Source organism: Anabas testudineus, chromosome 9, assembly GCF_900324465.2.
Source record: "Anabas testudineus chromosome 9, fAnaTes1.2, whole genome shotgun sequence".
In the NCBI taxonomy this organism is placed as follows: domain Eukaryota; kingdom Metazoa; phylum Chordata; class Actinopteri; order Anabantiformes; family Anabantidae; genus Anabas; species Anabas testudineus.
Genome location: NC_046618.1, coordinates 17,289,290 through 17,306,877, shown reverse-complemented (window position 1 = coordinate 17,306,877; position 17,588 = coordinate 17,289,290). Strand labels below are relative to the sequence as shown.

At 39.6% G+C, this 17,588-nt stretch overlaps 2 protein-coding genes across 2 annotated transcripts in view; both read right to left on the bottom strand.

Moving 5' to 3' along the window:
• gpat2 (glycerol-3-phosphate acyltransferase 2, mitochondrial) overlaps positions 1-1,846 on the bottom strand; it is a 93,181-nt gene extending 91,335 nt beyond the window's left edge. The window contains exon 1 of the mRNA XM_026342554.1: positions 1,759-1,846. The gene's annotated coding sequence lies outside the window, so the exon portion shown is untranslated. The remainder of the gene's footprint in view (positions 1-1,758) is intronic.
• A 10,111-nt stretch (positions 1,847-11,957) lies between these two features.
• Positions 11,958-16,094, bottom strand: adra2b (adrenoceptor alpha 2B). Its single transcript, XM_026343869.1, has 2 exons — positions 15,325-16,094; positions 11,958-15,159 (listed from the first exon to the last, which is right to left on the bottom strand). Exon 2 carries the CDS (start codon positions 15,134-15,136, stop codon positions 13,559-13,561), a length of 1,578 nt encoding a protein of 525 aa, XP_026199654.1. The 5' UTR covers positions 15,137-15,159; positions 15,325-16,094; the 3' UTR covers positions 11,958-13,558.
• Positions 16,095-17,588: the final 1,494 nt, after the last annotated feature.

Below are 17,588 nucleotides of genomic sequence, written 5' to 3'. Positions count from 1 at the left end.
TACAGTAAAAAGGGAAAAACAAACTGGTCAAAAAGTGGTGAGAAAATGTTAGTATAACAGAAAGGTACCCATGAAAGTTTGGAGGCATTGGCTCATAAAGGTTTCTCAAATTAGGTCTGTGAGGCCAGACAGCACAGCACATCCTCCTCAAGCAAAACATGATTAAAATAACAAAATACTTTAAGAAGATTGATCCAAATTAAGATTTCACTACCAGTCAATTTCATTAATAATTAAACCTTGTTTAATCATTTATTTGACATGTGTTTATTAGTTTTTATTCTCACAAGCCGTTTTAACACAGTATGGTACCATGACAGCAGCTCTTTGGCAATAATTTTAATTTCTCTAACAAAGTCTGACACAATTAAGGCATGTTAAAATAAGCCAATATAACTATGTTTCAAGTAATACAGAGCTGAAACTAAAATATTTACATATTATTTAATGTTTATATATTTATTATAAGAAACAACATTTATTTGTATTGCCAACAAGATCTTATGCAGAGTAAAAATGCGGCACCCCACTTGTAACAAAGAGACAAAAGTATAAAATAAATCTTAAAGAAAATGAGCTACGATATCACAACAAAGGACACATAGCTAAAGAATGAAGCAATTTAGATAATTTAGACTTTCATATAGTGACTAAAGTGATTATGATATGATCAACCTCCTGCCTTATTGAGCACAGCAGGTTACAATGATTGACAGATGTAACACTGTTTGCTTTGCCATCATTTATAAGAGACACGTGTTACAATTATGTTTGTGAACCTCAACAATGTTTTCCCAAATTAAAGCTTGGCTGGACTGCATTTATATGGTAGAAAACCAATTTACAGTTTGTCTCTCACTGACACACTGATAATTTATCTAGGTTTGTTGTTAAGTACAGAACTTGGTATATGTTCTGCTGCAATCTTACACAGCATTTTAAAAGGATCCTGCCTACACAGATATAAACTTCTGTATAGAGTGTAAGCAACAACTATAGTTCAAATGTTAAGCATTTTCAACAAAATACACATTTTGTTCTTACTTTCACCTCATCATAACAAGCAAAGCAGACAAGGGTTTAAAGAAATATGTATGCTAAAAAGCACCAATATTTTAATTTAAGACAACATAAAGAATTTGACCTGTAGTTTCAGAGTCAATATGCTGGCTCATAGAAATACAAAGTCTCATATTAATGTCAAACAAAATGTTCTGTTTCCATTTTATATAGTCACATTTTTATTGAATCAATAAAGCTTAATGTTTTAGTTTTGAATAGATATGTTAACTGGGGATAGTGATTATTCTGTTAAAAGAAAATAAAAAGCTAATATCTGAAAAGTTAAAATTGATATACCAATTGTGGTGACAGTATGTCTACTATTAGTAGCAAGTGAGCTAACTAATGGTGCAGACTATGTAACGTTAGCTAGCCACGTTTGCCTATGTCTGAGCTTCACGTTGCGCTTTAATTGGCATGCTTAAGTCCCGCAAATAAGCTAGTTAACTGTAACACCACACAATTAAAATTAGGAAAAAACCGCACCCGCCAGATAAACTTTACATTTGGCAAATATAGTGTCCTGTGGGTCAAAATGTGTTCACCTGTTTCGAGGTGCGCTCCTCCTCCGACCTGTTAGCTAGCTACCAAGGAGCAGGGACCACTTCTGTGCAATAATTTACGATACAGCAGCTCTTTTTCTGTATCCAGGGCAAGTTGGGCTAGACCGGCAGAAGTTAATTTAACATTACTTACCGCGGTTCCGAGTATATTTGCAGAATCACAGGAGCCTCCTCTGTCCAGAAAGGTGAAAATATTAATGGCTGCACTTGATGATTGAAATGATTCTATGCGTTCCAAACAAAGATGGCCGCCGGAAGTGACATAACAATTTCTGATCTGCAACACAAGAAATTAAATTATTTTATATTATGAGATCAATTCTTTTTAGAAGTTTGTTTCTATTTGTCCTGAGAAAACTGAAAAGAAGATAAACAAATATGAAAATGGTATAATTAATATAAACTTTGTTGTCTCATCGAAGTTCATAAAGTGTAACTGCCAATGTGAAATGCAGTGTTAAATTGAATGAATGGTAAGCATCTCCATGAATATGCATCATGTCTGCAGTGCTGCAGTGTATTATGGAGCCAGTTTAAACAGATGGGGAAATGAAGAGCTGCTTACACTCGATTGTGCATACAACATCAAGCACTCTCTCAGTGCATCTCAAATCTTTTTGCCCCATCTAATGAGAAGATACTTATTCTAAGACACCTGGGGAAAGATTTTGTTCATTATAGGTGCATACAAGTACTGACCAGGCATTGAAAGATTAGATATTCATCCAAGGTAATATCACTGATTTGTTTTCTTTCTCCAGGTGAAGGTATGCTATAATGAAATGGAAATCACTTGGGGGTGGGCCCATAAGGTCCAAAATAAAGTATTTTTTCAGAAAACCAGTGCTGGTATGTGGTTCAACAGAAGAAGATATTTGAGAATCTGAAGTATCTTTTGGAGGAGGCACCCTAGGGCCCTTTTCAGTTTCAAAACAGGAAGCCTCAGTGGGACTACACACAACATATGATATAACTGACAAAACATAATTGACAAAATGTAAAAATCACATATCATAAGAGTTGCTGCTCTACAGAAACTTGAAATAAGTCAGAAAACCACGTCAATGAACTGAAAGAGCTGCAGAATTGAGTGACAATTCTCTCACTCTCTGTCAGTTTGTCACTACAAGCAACATCTTTGACATTAAACATAGTTGTGTGATCTATTGACAGTTTAGAAATGCTGATTATGATGATTGTCTTTAGCTTATCTCTTCCACTGTTGCTCTTTATTACTCTTTTTTTACTTTGCAAGAGGAGATGAGTGGTACTCATGGGAGGGAGGTGTGCTGAAAAATCACAGCTTTTACTCTCAGCACTCCATTATATATGACTGCTGAGACTGAAAAAATATAGCAATACCCATATGCTTATGGGTAATAATTTAGTTCCTAAGAACATATTTACTGTAGGTGTTGGAATTTCACAAGTTCTTTGAGCCAAATGTCAAATCAACTATCTCTGCACTGCAGACACATCACAGACTGATTGTGACTCACCATATTAGCTTTGAATATCTTTAATTGGTATCTATTGCATGTGGGTGTTCATCTGCACCCTATACATCATATCCAAAGTATTTAGTGTACTTTCAGTCATGCTGAATATTGAGATAAATGGGTGTCCACCCACTTATGACTTATAGCAAAGGCACACATGTATACACACACTGAAGTAAGTTTGGTCCAATATATATATGCTGTAAATTGATATACTTTTTCAAGCCAAATCAAAATACTCTATATCACTTTCTCTGATAAAATATACTTTAGCAAAATATACCACCATCATCAAGATTTAATTACCAGCCTTAAAAGTATATTCCTGTAATATACTAGTGTGATCATATATAGTGATGCCATTAGACAGTATAGGATGATGTTAAGTAGCACAAGCTGTTAATATGTTAATAAAGATTTGCGTTCTTTCACATGTATTTCTTGTTTAGCACTCTGCATTAAAATTTAGTTTTTTTGTTTTTATTGTAAAATTTTTGTTTTGTTTTTTCAGCACCTCTCTGTCCGAGTGATGTTTTGTACCCCTCCTGCCTCACCAAGCTAGTGGCACCTCACTTTTAAAACAGATGACTCTGCAGCTGAATGGTTTGTATTTACCAAGAGTCAGCTGATTTCAGATTCAGAAGGCATGAGTAGACTCACTTGTCTAGTGCTGTGGTGCTACTGGATGAAAAGTTGCACTGTTGTTTTAAGTTTAAAAGTTAAAATTCTTGATGCGACTGTGTTCTGCATGTGTTCATGCATGGGTATGAGAAACACAAATACAGGTGTAGAATGTTCCACATTCAACCTGCCGTAAATGCCAATAAAACCATTTTGTGTGAGCCCTTTGTCATGTTTCATTACTGTACAATCCATCACTCAGAGGCTCTGATGCTTGCTAAGCAATCCAGAGAATTTCTCTGCTGTCAATCTGTGACACCCATCCCAATGAAATTAGCCTATGCTCTCCTGGCTGTTCTCTCATCGCTCCTCTCCTCTCACACAGTTATGCTGCTTTTGTCATCTGGCATGCAATGACAGCCAACACTCCCCCTCCCCATACCCCTTAATTTATTACTCTGAAATTAGAGTGTGAAATGTCTTAGAACGGATCCTGCATAAGACAGAATCATGCACTGGAGCTGAAACAACTTTGTCTGTCTGAGACAGGACATGTAAGAGCCAAGCTGTTTATTTGCCTATGGTTCCTCTGCTTTAAAAACTGAAATACTACATGCAGTCTGGTGGTAGTGTCCTCAAGTGGTAAGGAAGTGTAAATAGAAATGGTTTGTTGCATAAGAAAAATATTCTATTTCATTTGGATGGATTTTTTTTAAATGATTTTTAAATATGTGTGAGTGATATGTATCATTAAAAAAAAACAAAAAACAAAAAGGGATGTATTTGAGTGTATTTTAATTTTGATTTTTAGCACATACTGTATGCAGTGTGAAAGCTTATTCTACCAAGCGAATGGAGCTGCTGTTTCCCCAAAAGTTGCTTGCTTCCCTGAAACCCACTATTATTATAGGCTAATAGGAATTCATTACATGAATAATAGCAGGATTAATGAATCATGAATGGGTTTTGTTGTCATTGTTGGCCTTTCACTTCTTCCATAAAAGTCATTGGGCAATCACAAGAAAGACTATCTGGTAGTTTACAAACGTGATTCAGACCCTGAAGAGGATTTATTATATCAATATTGTTGCTTGTGTGCCATGGGTTTTAGAGTCCATGCTTTTACATTGCTTATAAACATAAACTACATAAATCTTGTTTTTAAGATGAAAGTCAGTGGTGATCTTCACAATCAACATTTCTTAAAATGGCTCCAGCTTTTGACATTCAACATTACCAAATGAGTAGCATGGGGACACTGTATGTGCACTTCAACATTTTAGGATAAGTGTTAACCTTTTCTAGATTCTGATTTGTAGGGTCTTATCTACTTCGCAGGGCACAGGGAGGCTTACAGGAAATATTTGTCTTAAACATCTCAAATAACTTATTTCAGGTGTCTGTTGGCACATGATATATAGCAAACAGAGCTTTTTCATGGTTGGACTATCACATTTCTAAGTGTGTAAGGAGTTAGAAATAACACAAATATTCCAAAAATGTACATACTGTAGTGGGCCGTCTTCAATACTTAAAAAGTGGAGCTTCCCTATGTGCCAAAAGGTTTTTAAGGGAAATTATTCAGGTAGAATAATTGAAAACATAAGAACATAATATTCAGTGCATAAAAGTGCCCACACAAAAACAGATGAATATATGTGCTGGTTGAGAGCTAAATGAGTAGAGAAGACCACATCAGAGACCTTTGAATATCACCAAAAGCAACAAATAAGAACATATGTTGTGTTAACAAAATCCTGAGTCCTTACTATCTTTGTCTGCTGCACGGCCTCATTCTGGGTTTTCAAAGTAGACTAAAAGACATTATAATATCAAAAAAAAAAAAACAAAAAAAAAAAAAAAACAGTAAAAAGCTTTAAACCCACTGGAAAGATTCTTGATACAAAGACCTAAACAAGGTTTGAATGTTGAGACTGTGATAAGAAATAAATGCCTCTTTCTCTTTCTGTGCTGGGCGCTCTCCTCCTGTTAGTCACATGGAGCCTGCATCCACGCTAATGATGAGAGGCCAACCACTGAAACCAGTCACTGTTAGGGCTTCAAAGCTGAGGGGAGAAACTGTGGGATGATGCCAGGAAGCTAAGGTCAGCAGCCTCGTTTATAACACAATGTTATGATTAAAATTAATCTTATGTAACAACGTGAGCAGAAACCCACAATAAGACAGTTACTGTATTTTTAGAAACGTGTTTCAAAAGCTGCAGTATTTATTAGAAAAAAACGTTAGACCGCTGCTTAAGTGAATTTGTGCAACAGAAAATGATAGTTTATTAGTTAGGTGAAACTTGAAGACGATCAATACCACTCTAATATTTGGAACAAATACTGAAAGCAGGTAGAAACTGTTAACCCAACTGTGCCTACCAGCCCCTCTAAACATGACTAATTATGATCTGGTTTTGTTTACTTAATCCCATTCAAAACAAATTAAATAAAACAAAATTACAACTTGTGATTTTATGGGAAATTATACAGGGGACTTTACCAGAAAGTCTATAAACCCTGTTTTTGTATGGATTAAGAAAGCAAGATTTAACGTGTTAATTAGTGAAACCAGTTATAAGAGTGGTTTCAATTTTTTCATTGAACTCTCGACAAGAACGTGAATATGAATTCTTCCCAAAATACTGAACTAGTCATTATAAAACAGGCGGAAGTGTACTGTGAACATGCACAGAAGATTAGCTGAATAAAGTTCAATTCAAGTTCATACACTGAAGACCATTGTATGTTTTATAAAAATGCTCATGCAGCATTATTGTACTATGTGCTTTTTCTGAATAAAGCAATTGGCATTCACAGAAAATGATTTTAAAACTATATTTAAGTGAAAATTAAACAACAGTTTCAGCAATTCATAGAAGGGAAATGAAACATTATGCTCCTGGAAGGTGTCCCAGAGTGCAGACCATCAGCAAAATTTCAACAAAACTTGCTTGCGATGGGGACTCAGAGATATGGGGCCCCATAAACTGCCCAATTACAGCAAGTTAACTTTGTCTTGTGTTTATTTCTGCTAGATATACAGTATTTGTTATGGAAACTGCCTGCAACGTGTTGTGTTCACTACTTAGCCCACGGCACAACACCACACAACTGTATAGCTCAAAAAGGACATGACACTTTCATATCCAAACAGCACATCCTGTTCTCCTGTCTGTGCCAAACGTGACAGACTCACACACACACATACACAAACACACACACACACACACACACACACACACACACACACACACACACACACTGATACTGTATTTACTGTATGTCAACAAACATTCATCCTACTGCACTCTCACCATCCTTTCTCTTCTCTTGCTTGTTTAACTGCACACACACACACACACACACACACACACACACACACACATACAGACCAGTCCAAAAAGATTTTAGTAGAAGGTTCTAGACAAGATTGATGTTACGCTGATTACTGTGTATCATTGAATGAATAATTCAGTAGAGAACCACTAATGCTTGAACTAAAAATGACAGAGCATGTCAGAAAATCAATGAGTTCAGACATATCTGTGAACTCATCTTTAGTCTATTCTTTTTAATCTGTTGCTGTCTGCGATGGTGTGTTTGTGTGAGTGAACACACAGCATATGCAGCCATGTACAACATGTGTGCGCGCTGACAATCTTAAGTGTGTATCTAATTGTGAGGTTGAGTGTTAGTCGTCTGTTTCTCTATTTTTGGCTCGAGTTTGTTGCTCTATGTGTGCGCTTTGAATGGATATGTGTGTGTACAGTCTGAGTGGGGTGCGTTTGTGTTTCCCTTAGTGTGTATGCGCATTTGTGATGCTATCTACGTGCACGTCTGTGTGTCAGAATAAACTCTGTGACCTTTCCATGATGGCCCGGCTAAATAAAGACGCTGCCGTCTATCTCCTCTCTTCACATTTGGCAACCTTGCTTGAAAGTCTCACACAACTGCACAAGTCACCGCCTTTATTTAGTGTTGATCCGCTGACACATCAGCTGCGGATTTTATGGCCATTTCATAGCCTGTGTGGGTACTTTTCAATTCAGATTTGGATTCTCATCAGAGGTCTGGCTAGGCTTTGATTTCTTCTAAAAAAAACAGTACTAATAGAGTTGTTGCAGCAGGGCCTGATGCTTCACATGATAATAATGTGACAATTTTGCATCTCAATTCTTTCCTTTACCAACACCAGGAGGCACAATAATGCGTCAGGGTTTATATGCATAAAAAACATGGGAGTAATTGTGTCCACAGGGAAAGCAGAAATGAGTCTCATTCCTAATTCAATGATGGGGCCATACAAAAATATTTTTCTAAAAAGCGTCGCACTTCCAGCTGGAAAACAACATGGCTTTTATTTTGACACACTTCTTATGCATTGGTTAGTGAACTTTTTATTTTTATTGTTGAATTTGATTTATTCAAACTCCAACTTTTTCACATGCAAACCTAATTCTGTATTTCTATATTTGGTTTCTTTGACTGTGCAACCTTAAAAATGAAAGTACATGCAGCTTAGCCCAGAACTAGTGCAATAAAAACAGTCCAAAACCGGAATACTCTGTCATACTTAATGACTGAAGAATCTACTAGAACATATTAGAAGCATGATGTCTTGGCAGTACATTCTAATTAGTGGAAAGCTTTTTTGTGTTTCTCATCAGTTGTTCTATATTTTGTAGGTCAAATGTTTGCTTTGATGTCAACTTGCGCACATGCACAATGGCAATATTGTTAATCAGTTCATTTCAATTCAGTTCATATCAGTTCAGTCCAACAGTATTTTAACAGTTGTTTTGTTTACACAGTTTTTTAAAAGATGCCCTGTATTTATAAAAGCTTGTTTCAATATGGAAGAGCTCTTACCTCCATGCAAATTTTACACTCTCGACTGGAGTGAATTTTCCTGTAATTATGTTCCTCCTGAAGGGCACATAATGCATGCCAACATCCCTGGCATACATGATCAGTTCAAGTATTTAATAGTCTCATCATCACCTACATGAACAAATACATATACAAATGCAGAATCTAAATATTCCCGGATGCTGGATCTCAGACTGTCACAAAGTCATAAGGTAATACGAAAGCATAAAAAAGAAGAAAGAGGATAAAATATCATGGTAACAACTAATGGGAATCCAAAAACACATCAAACAGCCCCACGTTTCCTACCTCTTAATTTAATACTTTTATCCAATGTCCTCCTTTCCTGAAAATGTCCCAATTGTCAAGGTCTAAAGCTCAATATGGTCCTCCTAAAGATAGAAGTGTAAGAGCACACGCACACACACACACACACACACACACACACACACACACACACACACACACACACACACACACACGCACACACACACACACACATACACACACACACACACATCCATTGAGTACCACTCTATTAAACAGTCGCTGACTCCTAAAAGCGATTCTAATTATAATTGCCTGTGCCCCCTAAAAATGACGTTTTTATCACAGATTTCACAAAGCGAAAATGCATTTTAACGTCTCCACCTTCAATAGGGAGAGAGCCTGCCTGTGTTCTGACTCTCATTTTTCATCCTGCCTTTTGGGTGTTTTCAACAGCCAAATTACAGAGTGAAGAAATCTATCTGGTGTTGTAACGCGGAGGAGACTGGAAATGGGAAATGCTCAGAGCTGGAACGCCCTCCAAACACATACATATTCATATGGTGGAATGCTACATCCATCAGAAATTTAAAGATGAAAGTGACTGTGTGTCTGTTTTTTTCTGTATTTGGGTGTTGTGGGTTGCTTGTGTTATGTGTAAGCCTCTTCTTGTATAGAAGCTTGTGCATGTGTGTTTTTTTTTCCCCATGATGCTGCTATCATCTTTAAATAAGAAGCTAATGAATCAGCTTCTTTCATGCCATGATATTTGGACTCTCTTCATCCTTTCTCTGCAGGGTCCAGTGCTACTGGTCATGTCTACTTTATATTCCATCTGAAGATAAAGAATACAAATCTTAGGTATACCGTGCCTCTATGAATAATCAAAACTATAAACAAACATCTCACGGCATCCTGCTATTGGCTATGATAACTCATGATAATCTGTTTACCTTGTTAGTTGTCATATTTCTCTGCACATCCATGAATATGGAGGTAAAACTGCAAAAGGAGTAAATATGGGACATCTCACTTTGGTGAGATGTATTCTTGAGTGAAAATGTGTGTGAAGAAAAAGCAGGACAAAGGTTTGATGTGGTTGCTGAGAAATCCCCACACTGTGTTACAAATCACTACAGGCTTGCTGACCTGGAATATAACAAGCTGTCACAAGTGTGCGTGTGTGTGTGTGTGTGTGTGTTTGTGGCCGCATCTGTGTGAGGATTTAACATGTTTCATGACTTGAATACGATATGTGACACTTGGTACAATCAATATGTGAGTGTGTATGTGTAATATTTGGCAATATGCTCTAATTCCATACAGACTTCCCCCTGTGCTTGTTGGCAACATTATGCTTCTTCGGCTGCAGCCTACTTCTCATGTCCCACTGTGATAGGAGATTTTCCGGTGACATCTTGAAGTGCCATCATCCCCCAATGTTATGGACTATTTCCTAAAGCTGAGTTGCTATTCAAGGCTATTTAATAATGTCTGGAAATTACTTTGGATTGCCCTTTGGTTCAACATGTATGCTTGAAAAGCATCATTCTGTTAAAACTATCATATTTGTGAAACAACTCAATTCTGCTCCCAGAAATAGTTTTTTTTTTCTTTTCCCTGATGTTGTTTCATGTGAAAATATATGAAATAAATGAAGCAGGGAATGACTCACAAGTTTTTCAAGTAGCTTTATTTCCAAACTGGAGAAGAATTAGGACAGGAGGAGGATAAAAGATCGTGAAGCTCAGACCATGCACTTTGGTCCAAACACAGTCAGGGAGCAGACAATACAGGAAGTTCGAGGGTAAAGGGTGTTGATCAAGAGGCAGATTGCTTCATCTGTCGCCTTTAAGCCATGAGTCAAACTTTTTAAAAACAAACTAAGCAGCAGTATTACCACATAAAGCCATGACTGGAGGATTTGAGCAGCATTACGAGTCATATTTATCGGAAACAGCCATGAATCCATGACCTCTATGGCTATTTTAGATATAATTGTGTTGCTATAGCTGTTTGTATTTCTGGAGAGTAAATAACCATTTTAGACGAGAGCAGGGAACAGCTGTACAAGTGCATGGAGCTCTTACTCTCAACCATTTTGTTTAATCGGTTATTTGAATCTCCAAGCAGCTCTGTGCAGCGTGGCTTGTAGCCTTAATGTCCTGCACAAAGCCTGCAAATCACCCAACTGAAACTGGCAATGGGAACTATTGACATTTTCTTGTTTGATTACTCTTTCAGGAAAAGTAGCACTGGTGAAGAGAGGTCTCCCTGCTGCAGTGTGCTTGATAAATTGTACATCCATGAATGTGCTTGTGTCTCTGATTGAACATTTTTCTGCACTATAACGAGATGAAAACGATGACAAATGTTGCATTATAGGTTCTGCATTTCGCACATAACTCAAAGTTTATGTTCTTTCAGTTTAAGCCAAACAAATACCCAGAGCTCAAATATAGCCCAGTCTCACAAAACAAGAGCTCGATGGTATAAGTGAATTTTGCTCTTATTCATCATATTAAAAATCTGTACAGTGTTCTCGCTCTTTGATCAGCTCCACTTTGTTTGACTTTCAGAATAAAAGCACATTAACTGAACAATAAATAGGTAACAGACAAAAAACATAAAATAGTTTGAAATAAATAATACAGTGTTTTCAGTCTTTGTCTTCTGTCACGCACACCAAATATAAAGTAATATTTCATTAAAATAACACAGAGCCAGATATCACTGAATCAGGCTGGTGTCCCGTAAGGCTCTTTGGTCCCTTGAGGGTGATCACTAAAAAGCCGTTTACTCAATGTCACTGATAAACACTGATTTTCAGCTTAGTTAAGACTTTCTTAACTTAGAGACATGCAGCTGATCTCTCCATCAAATGAAACATTCACATGACAGACAGAAAAGTGATGCCTGCACCAGCAAATCTGGTCTCCGCTCTTGACGGTATTACAGCAGTTCTGTAGTACATAGCAGCCAGAGGAGGCACTGACACTTTCCACAGAAGAACATCAAAGTGAACACACACACACACACACACACACACACACACACACACACACACACACACACACACACACACACGAGTGCCCGCACACACGCATGCGCAGACATAACACACACTCACACAGGTCAGCAGAATTAGACAATTAGTAAATTGAAGTGTTGCTGCTGACAGCCCTTGTCCCAGTGAGTCAATAAGCCTCTGTGCTGTTCACAGTCATAGACACATTTTTTTTTTGAGAAAACTGACAAAGCCTCAGTGTCTTGGTGAGAAAAATAAAAGTACCATTCATCATCTTGCCTCTCAACAACAAACCAAATGTGCCATGTAGAGGTCCACTGCAGGCGATGATGTGCCAGAGGCGTTGGTAAAGAGTGAGTCAGCCATATTATTCTAAGAATAACCCATGTAGGCGTAATTAGGGGTAACATTGCACATCCATAATTGCATTGTTCATGTGTCCATTATAGTCAGATGTAAATGTATACCTGCTAAATACTGCTGCTCATCATGTGAAAAACAATGGTCAGGTTAAATAATAAGCTTCTATTTTTGTCAGTCTTCAGGATGAACCTCCCATTGGATACTGTGAATAACCTCTACAGAGTTTTCAAGAGGCTAAATATAGTTTTGATCCGTAACTGTCTGAATACTGAGGCAGTTCGTTGGACGGGATGTTGGTCCACTGATATGATGATACAGTCCAGGTTAAGATAAAAAGCAAGAAACAGCAAGCTAAAATGATGAGGTTGGTCAAACACGTATGATTTGTGAAGTCCAAAATCCAGCACACATCAGCTTGGTAAGCATTTCATGGAAGGTGAAAGCTGAGAGTGTCATTACAAACGACCTGAGTGTCCCACTGTGACCCAAACCAAGCCAAGAGCAAGATGTCTGAGCTGAGGGATTTCCACGTTTAAATCCACAAGTTCAGATTGAAAGGCTGCCCTTGTCTGTGCTATCACATTTTTAGATCATCAGAAACCTTTTCTTGTTGTTGCAAAAAAAAAAAAAAAATCAAAGAACACATGTTTGCCCTGCAGCGGAGCAAATTAAGACTGCAGGCGTAAGAAATAACCACAAACCTTGTGTACTCCTTGGGCTCTGTAACAATAAATAAAGCTCCCTGGGCTCTCACATCACCTCTCTCACATCTTTTTACCTGTTTTCTCGCACTCGTGTTCATAGAGTTCTTCAGAACTACACAGCCTCGCATGTTATAGATTACACAGTGTGTTTTCCTTCTCAGATTTATAGTACGTGTGTGTGTCTTTCTTCTATGATGCTACACCGCTCCATTATTCAATATAATCTGAAGATAAAAGTTTCCATTCAAAATCTCATCAGCAATAATGAAATGCTAAAAGTTTAGTCAAGCTCTGCCTCTGTGTCGTGTTTTTTTTAGCCCACACTTTGTAAAAATGTATATTTTATCAGCTGCACATTGGGATTTCAGGGTCCACGTAGCCTGTTTGCACATACTGTTCCTGTAAATGGATGACAGTCAGTTCTCAGTTCTGAATGTAATGCTCTGTCTTTTTTCGACAGTTCAACATATTTTTAAAACAGCCCTTTGAATGTTTTGAAATATGGGACTGATTGTTTTTTTTATGCCTCTGAAACACATTTTTGAGTCCCTCTGTCCTGTACAGTGGATTTGTGTGTTAAAAGAAAGTACCCTTGGTGCTCCTGCACAGTATCTTTTTGAAAGCCTTCCTGAAGTCTTTGTTGAAGATGGTGTATATGACTGGGTTAAGTGAGGAGTTGCAGTAACCGATCCAGAAGAAAAACTTAAAGAGTGGATCGGGGATGGTGCAGGTTTCTGGGCACACCGCCTGAAGAGAGTAGGAGAAGAAGAACGGAAACCAGCACACCACAAAGACGCCAATGACCACTGCCAGGACAAAGGTGAAACGTTTCTCTCTGTTGACCATCGCTTTACGTCTTGCTGCTCCAGGGTTGCTCTCTGTTTTCGACTTCCTTCCTGGCACTAGCCGAGCCCCCTTTGAAGTGGCGATCATGTCCCGGTAGCGCTTGACTGAGGCTGGTGAGTGGATGCCCCCTCCTGCAGGTGACCCGGGCATGCTGGTGCTGCCACGGCCTCCTCCTTGGCTGTGCTCCATATCACTCTCTGTGCTTGAACTGTCGCCATTGTTATTGTCAGCTTTTTTCCCTCCCTGCCGCTTGCCCTTCTTCCCCTCCTCTTTAGTCTTGGCAGGGGCAGACTGAGGCACAGAGGCATGGCTTGAAAGGCCATGGTGAGAGGTATCAAGCGAGGCAGGAGTCACGGCGGTAGAAGGGGATGGAGGTTGCAGGAGGTTATTGGGTGTGGGGTGCTGGGAGGTTTGAGACTCTCCTGGGGATGGAGAAGGGGTGATGGCGAGGGTGGGGGGTCTGGCATTAGAGGTTCTGTTAGAAGAAGGGGGTGTGCTTTCTTCGTCATCCTTGCCATTGGCTTGTACATGTCGTGGAGGCTGACTTGGGGTGGCACAGCCAACCCCGTCCTTTCGGGGTTCTCCTGGTGGGCAGCGTGTTCTCTGTTTGGCTATTTGGTAGATTCTTATGTAAACGAGGATCATGATGAGGCAAGGGGCGAAGAAGGAGCCTATGGTGGAGTAGAGAATGTACCAGCGCTCATCATTCAGTTGGCACTGAGGTCCTCTCTCAGTCCCCTGGTCCCCTGCCTCACTTTTGTTCAGTGAGAGCAAGGGAGGGAAGGAAATGATGGATGAGATGAGCCACACCACCACAATAGCGGCTTTGATGCGTCTGGGAGTCCGCTGACGCCCATAAGTAACCCTGGAGATGGACAGGTAGCGGTCCAGAGAGATGGCGCACAGATGCACAATGGAGGAGGTGCAGAACAGAACATCAAGCGCCAGGTAGATCTCACACCACAGAGACTTGAAGTACCAGTAACCAAGCAGTTCATTAGCCAGAGAAAAGGGGATGATGAGTGTGGCCACTAAAATGTCCGCAGCAGCCAGTGACACTAGGAACAGATTCTGCGGGCCCCGCAGTGACCTGCTTGTCAGGACAGCGATGATGACCATGATGTTTCCCACGATGGTGAAGACGACCATCAAGGTTATTGCGGTGGCGAAGGCTGCCGTGGCTTCAGGAGAGTAAGGAGCGAGCTTCAGGACGCTCTGGTTGCAGGGGACCGAGGCTCCCAAGCTGCTCACACTGCTGTTCCAGCCGCTCAGCTCCATGGAGCAGCCGCTGTCCAGAAGCGAGGCCATGCTGGGATTAATTTTCCAGGAGTCTTGATAAAAAATATATAAATAAATAAATAAAAAGTTTGGTCACTGAATGATATCAATCTGAAGAATGTATTTCGCTATTAGTTTTTGATGATGGTGTCATGAGATTAGTTTGTACAACAAAACAGCGTTTACATGTAATAAACTATGATTTGCATCATATTTACCTCAGTTCTCGTTTTGTCTCTGTGATGTTTCCAAATGTTAGCTCCCTGGCATGGTCCTCCACGGCAGCTCTTCCAAGTCCATTTTAGCATACAAAGCAGTCCCGGGCAATGCGTCACGGACTCACTTGGACGCGGATCAGTGCTTTTCAATTAAAACACGCTGTCACTTCATAGAGATGATAAAATAAAATGAGATTTCGTGACGTTTCCCTGCTGCGCATCAACCTCCGCTGAATTAAAACACTGCCCGAAAAACTTTAACTTCTTTAATTCAGAGAGATTGATCCAATTTTAATTTAGAATAATCTAATTTATGGCCATTTATAACAAGACGACAATGAATTCATGAGATCGTTTTACAGTGAAGACAGTCGACAACCACCGTGCGTCCTCATTTGGAGACGCGCGCAAAGTCGAGCCGATCGTCTCATCTGCGCGGTTTCAATAAAAATAGCCCTGATATATTAAAATTATCAATCAATCATTATTGATTCAGCCTGTGATGAAGCCAGTCAACAACAGTCAAAAAGAGAAAACTCAAATGAACCTTGAGTTTCCAAGTCTTGCGCACGAAGAAAGATTTGTAGTCAAAACGCGCTGTTTCTTGAGGAGTGAAATGACCCTCGTTGAGCTTCTGAGGAGTTTTTTTTTCCTCGATTTTGATTTTCGATCTTCTCCCAAGTTCACCTGGATGTCATGATTCAGCCCCTCCGCTGGCACACATCACAGGCTCCCTCACAGAGGCGCAGCAGCAGCTTCACTTGTGAACAGGACCTTACGACTAAATCTAATAAGTGGGGTGCCTCCCATCTCCCTCTTGCGCTTCTTTTTAGTGCCAGTGATGTCATTGTGGAGCTGTAGGCGTCATGAGGTCCTTACTTTTCAGCTCAGCCTCTGTGGATCCTCTCCTTTCCTCTTTCCCCATCACTCACATTAAATCTGCTCCCGAGAAGCTCAACCGACGCAGTTATTTCAGAAATGGCTTGTTGGGTGGCTCTGCTCCGGTCAATTAACTCGACGGGACGCTGAGGTGTCCAGCTGAGAGAGCAGAGATAATAGCATCTGCTTCAGAACACATGCCCTTTTTTTCGAGGTACTTATGCCATTTAAAAAACTGCTCAGTCATCATCATCACCACCATCATCATCATCATTTCCTTCAGTATTTGAAACATGGCTGATCAGTGGGTTTTAATTAAATTACTGTGTGATCTATTATGTTCTTTCATCACTTCTCACCCAAACAGTTCCAGCATCTCTTTACACCAATGAACTGACCACAAGCACATTCTCTAATTGTTGATTAGACTACATGTCAGGTAAGACCAGAAGTTGACAAAGTGCGTCCACATGATGTAGCAGGGAGTAAGATTTGTGCACATGCTGCAGAGCTGCGCTGTGAGTGTTTCGTCATGGTCATCCATGACCTGATTGATGGACCATGTTGAAGGAGGGCTCATGCTCATTTGTGAGAAAGTAGTCAAATACATTTTTCAATTTATTCCAACAATGTGAAATCCATCACTTTGAGAAACAGTCCCCCACAGAGTGCAGAATGATTTGAGTGTTAAACTGTAGGCGGGCCACCTATTCTGATGGGAGGATTAAATGAAATAATTCAGATTTTTATGAGCTTGTGTCATTTACATATAAAACCCAATTCTGCACAGAGACTGGGAACTGAAACTGTTTACAACCTTACATAAATGCTGCAGTATAAGTGAATTATTTCCTTATGAAATCAAAAAGTCTGAGCTCAGCTCAGCTAGATCCACCTCAACGCTGGCTGCACTGTGTCACCTTCCACCTCTGCTCAGTGCTGCAGGTGCACAACAGGGGTACGGGGTACTCGTTGTTGCTTTTCCCTGTGTTTATGCATTTACATCATCACTTGACTCCCATTTAGACCCCTCTTGCATTATGCGTGCTGCAACACTTCCACCCCCAAGAAGCGCAGACATCCACAGCTTCCCTCGTAATTAGTTTCCAACCAGAGATCAAGTGCTCGATTGTTCAATTATCGAGTGAAACCTACGTCATGCGGAGTTTTACTGAGTTTATCCCATGGTTTTTGAAAGCGAGTAGGTGGCTTCTGTGATATAAACTCACACAAACAAACAACACACGACGGCCTACACATACACACACACAATATTATGAATGATGTGTGGGTAGGAGGTCCTGTTTGCTTGTTTTTGTAGTGCATCCCCCACACACTGCTGCTGTAATGAGAGAGAAGCCCAGCTATCTACGCATGGAATTACA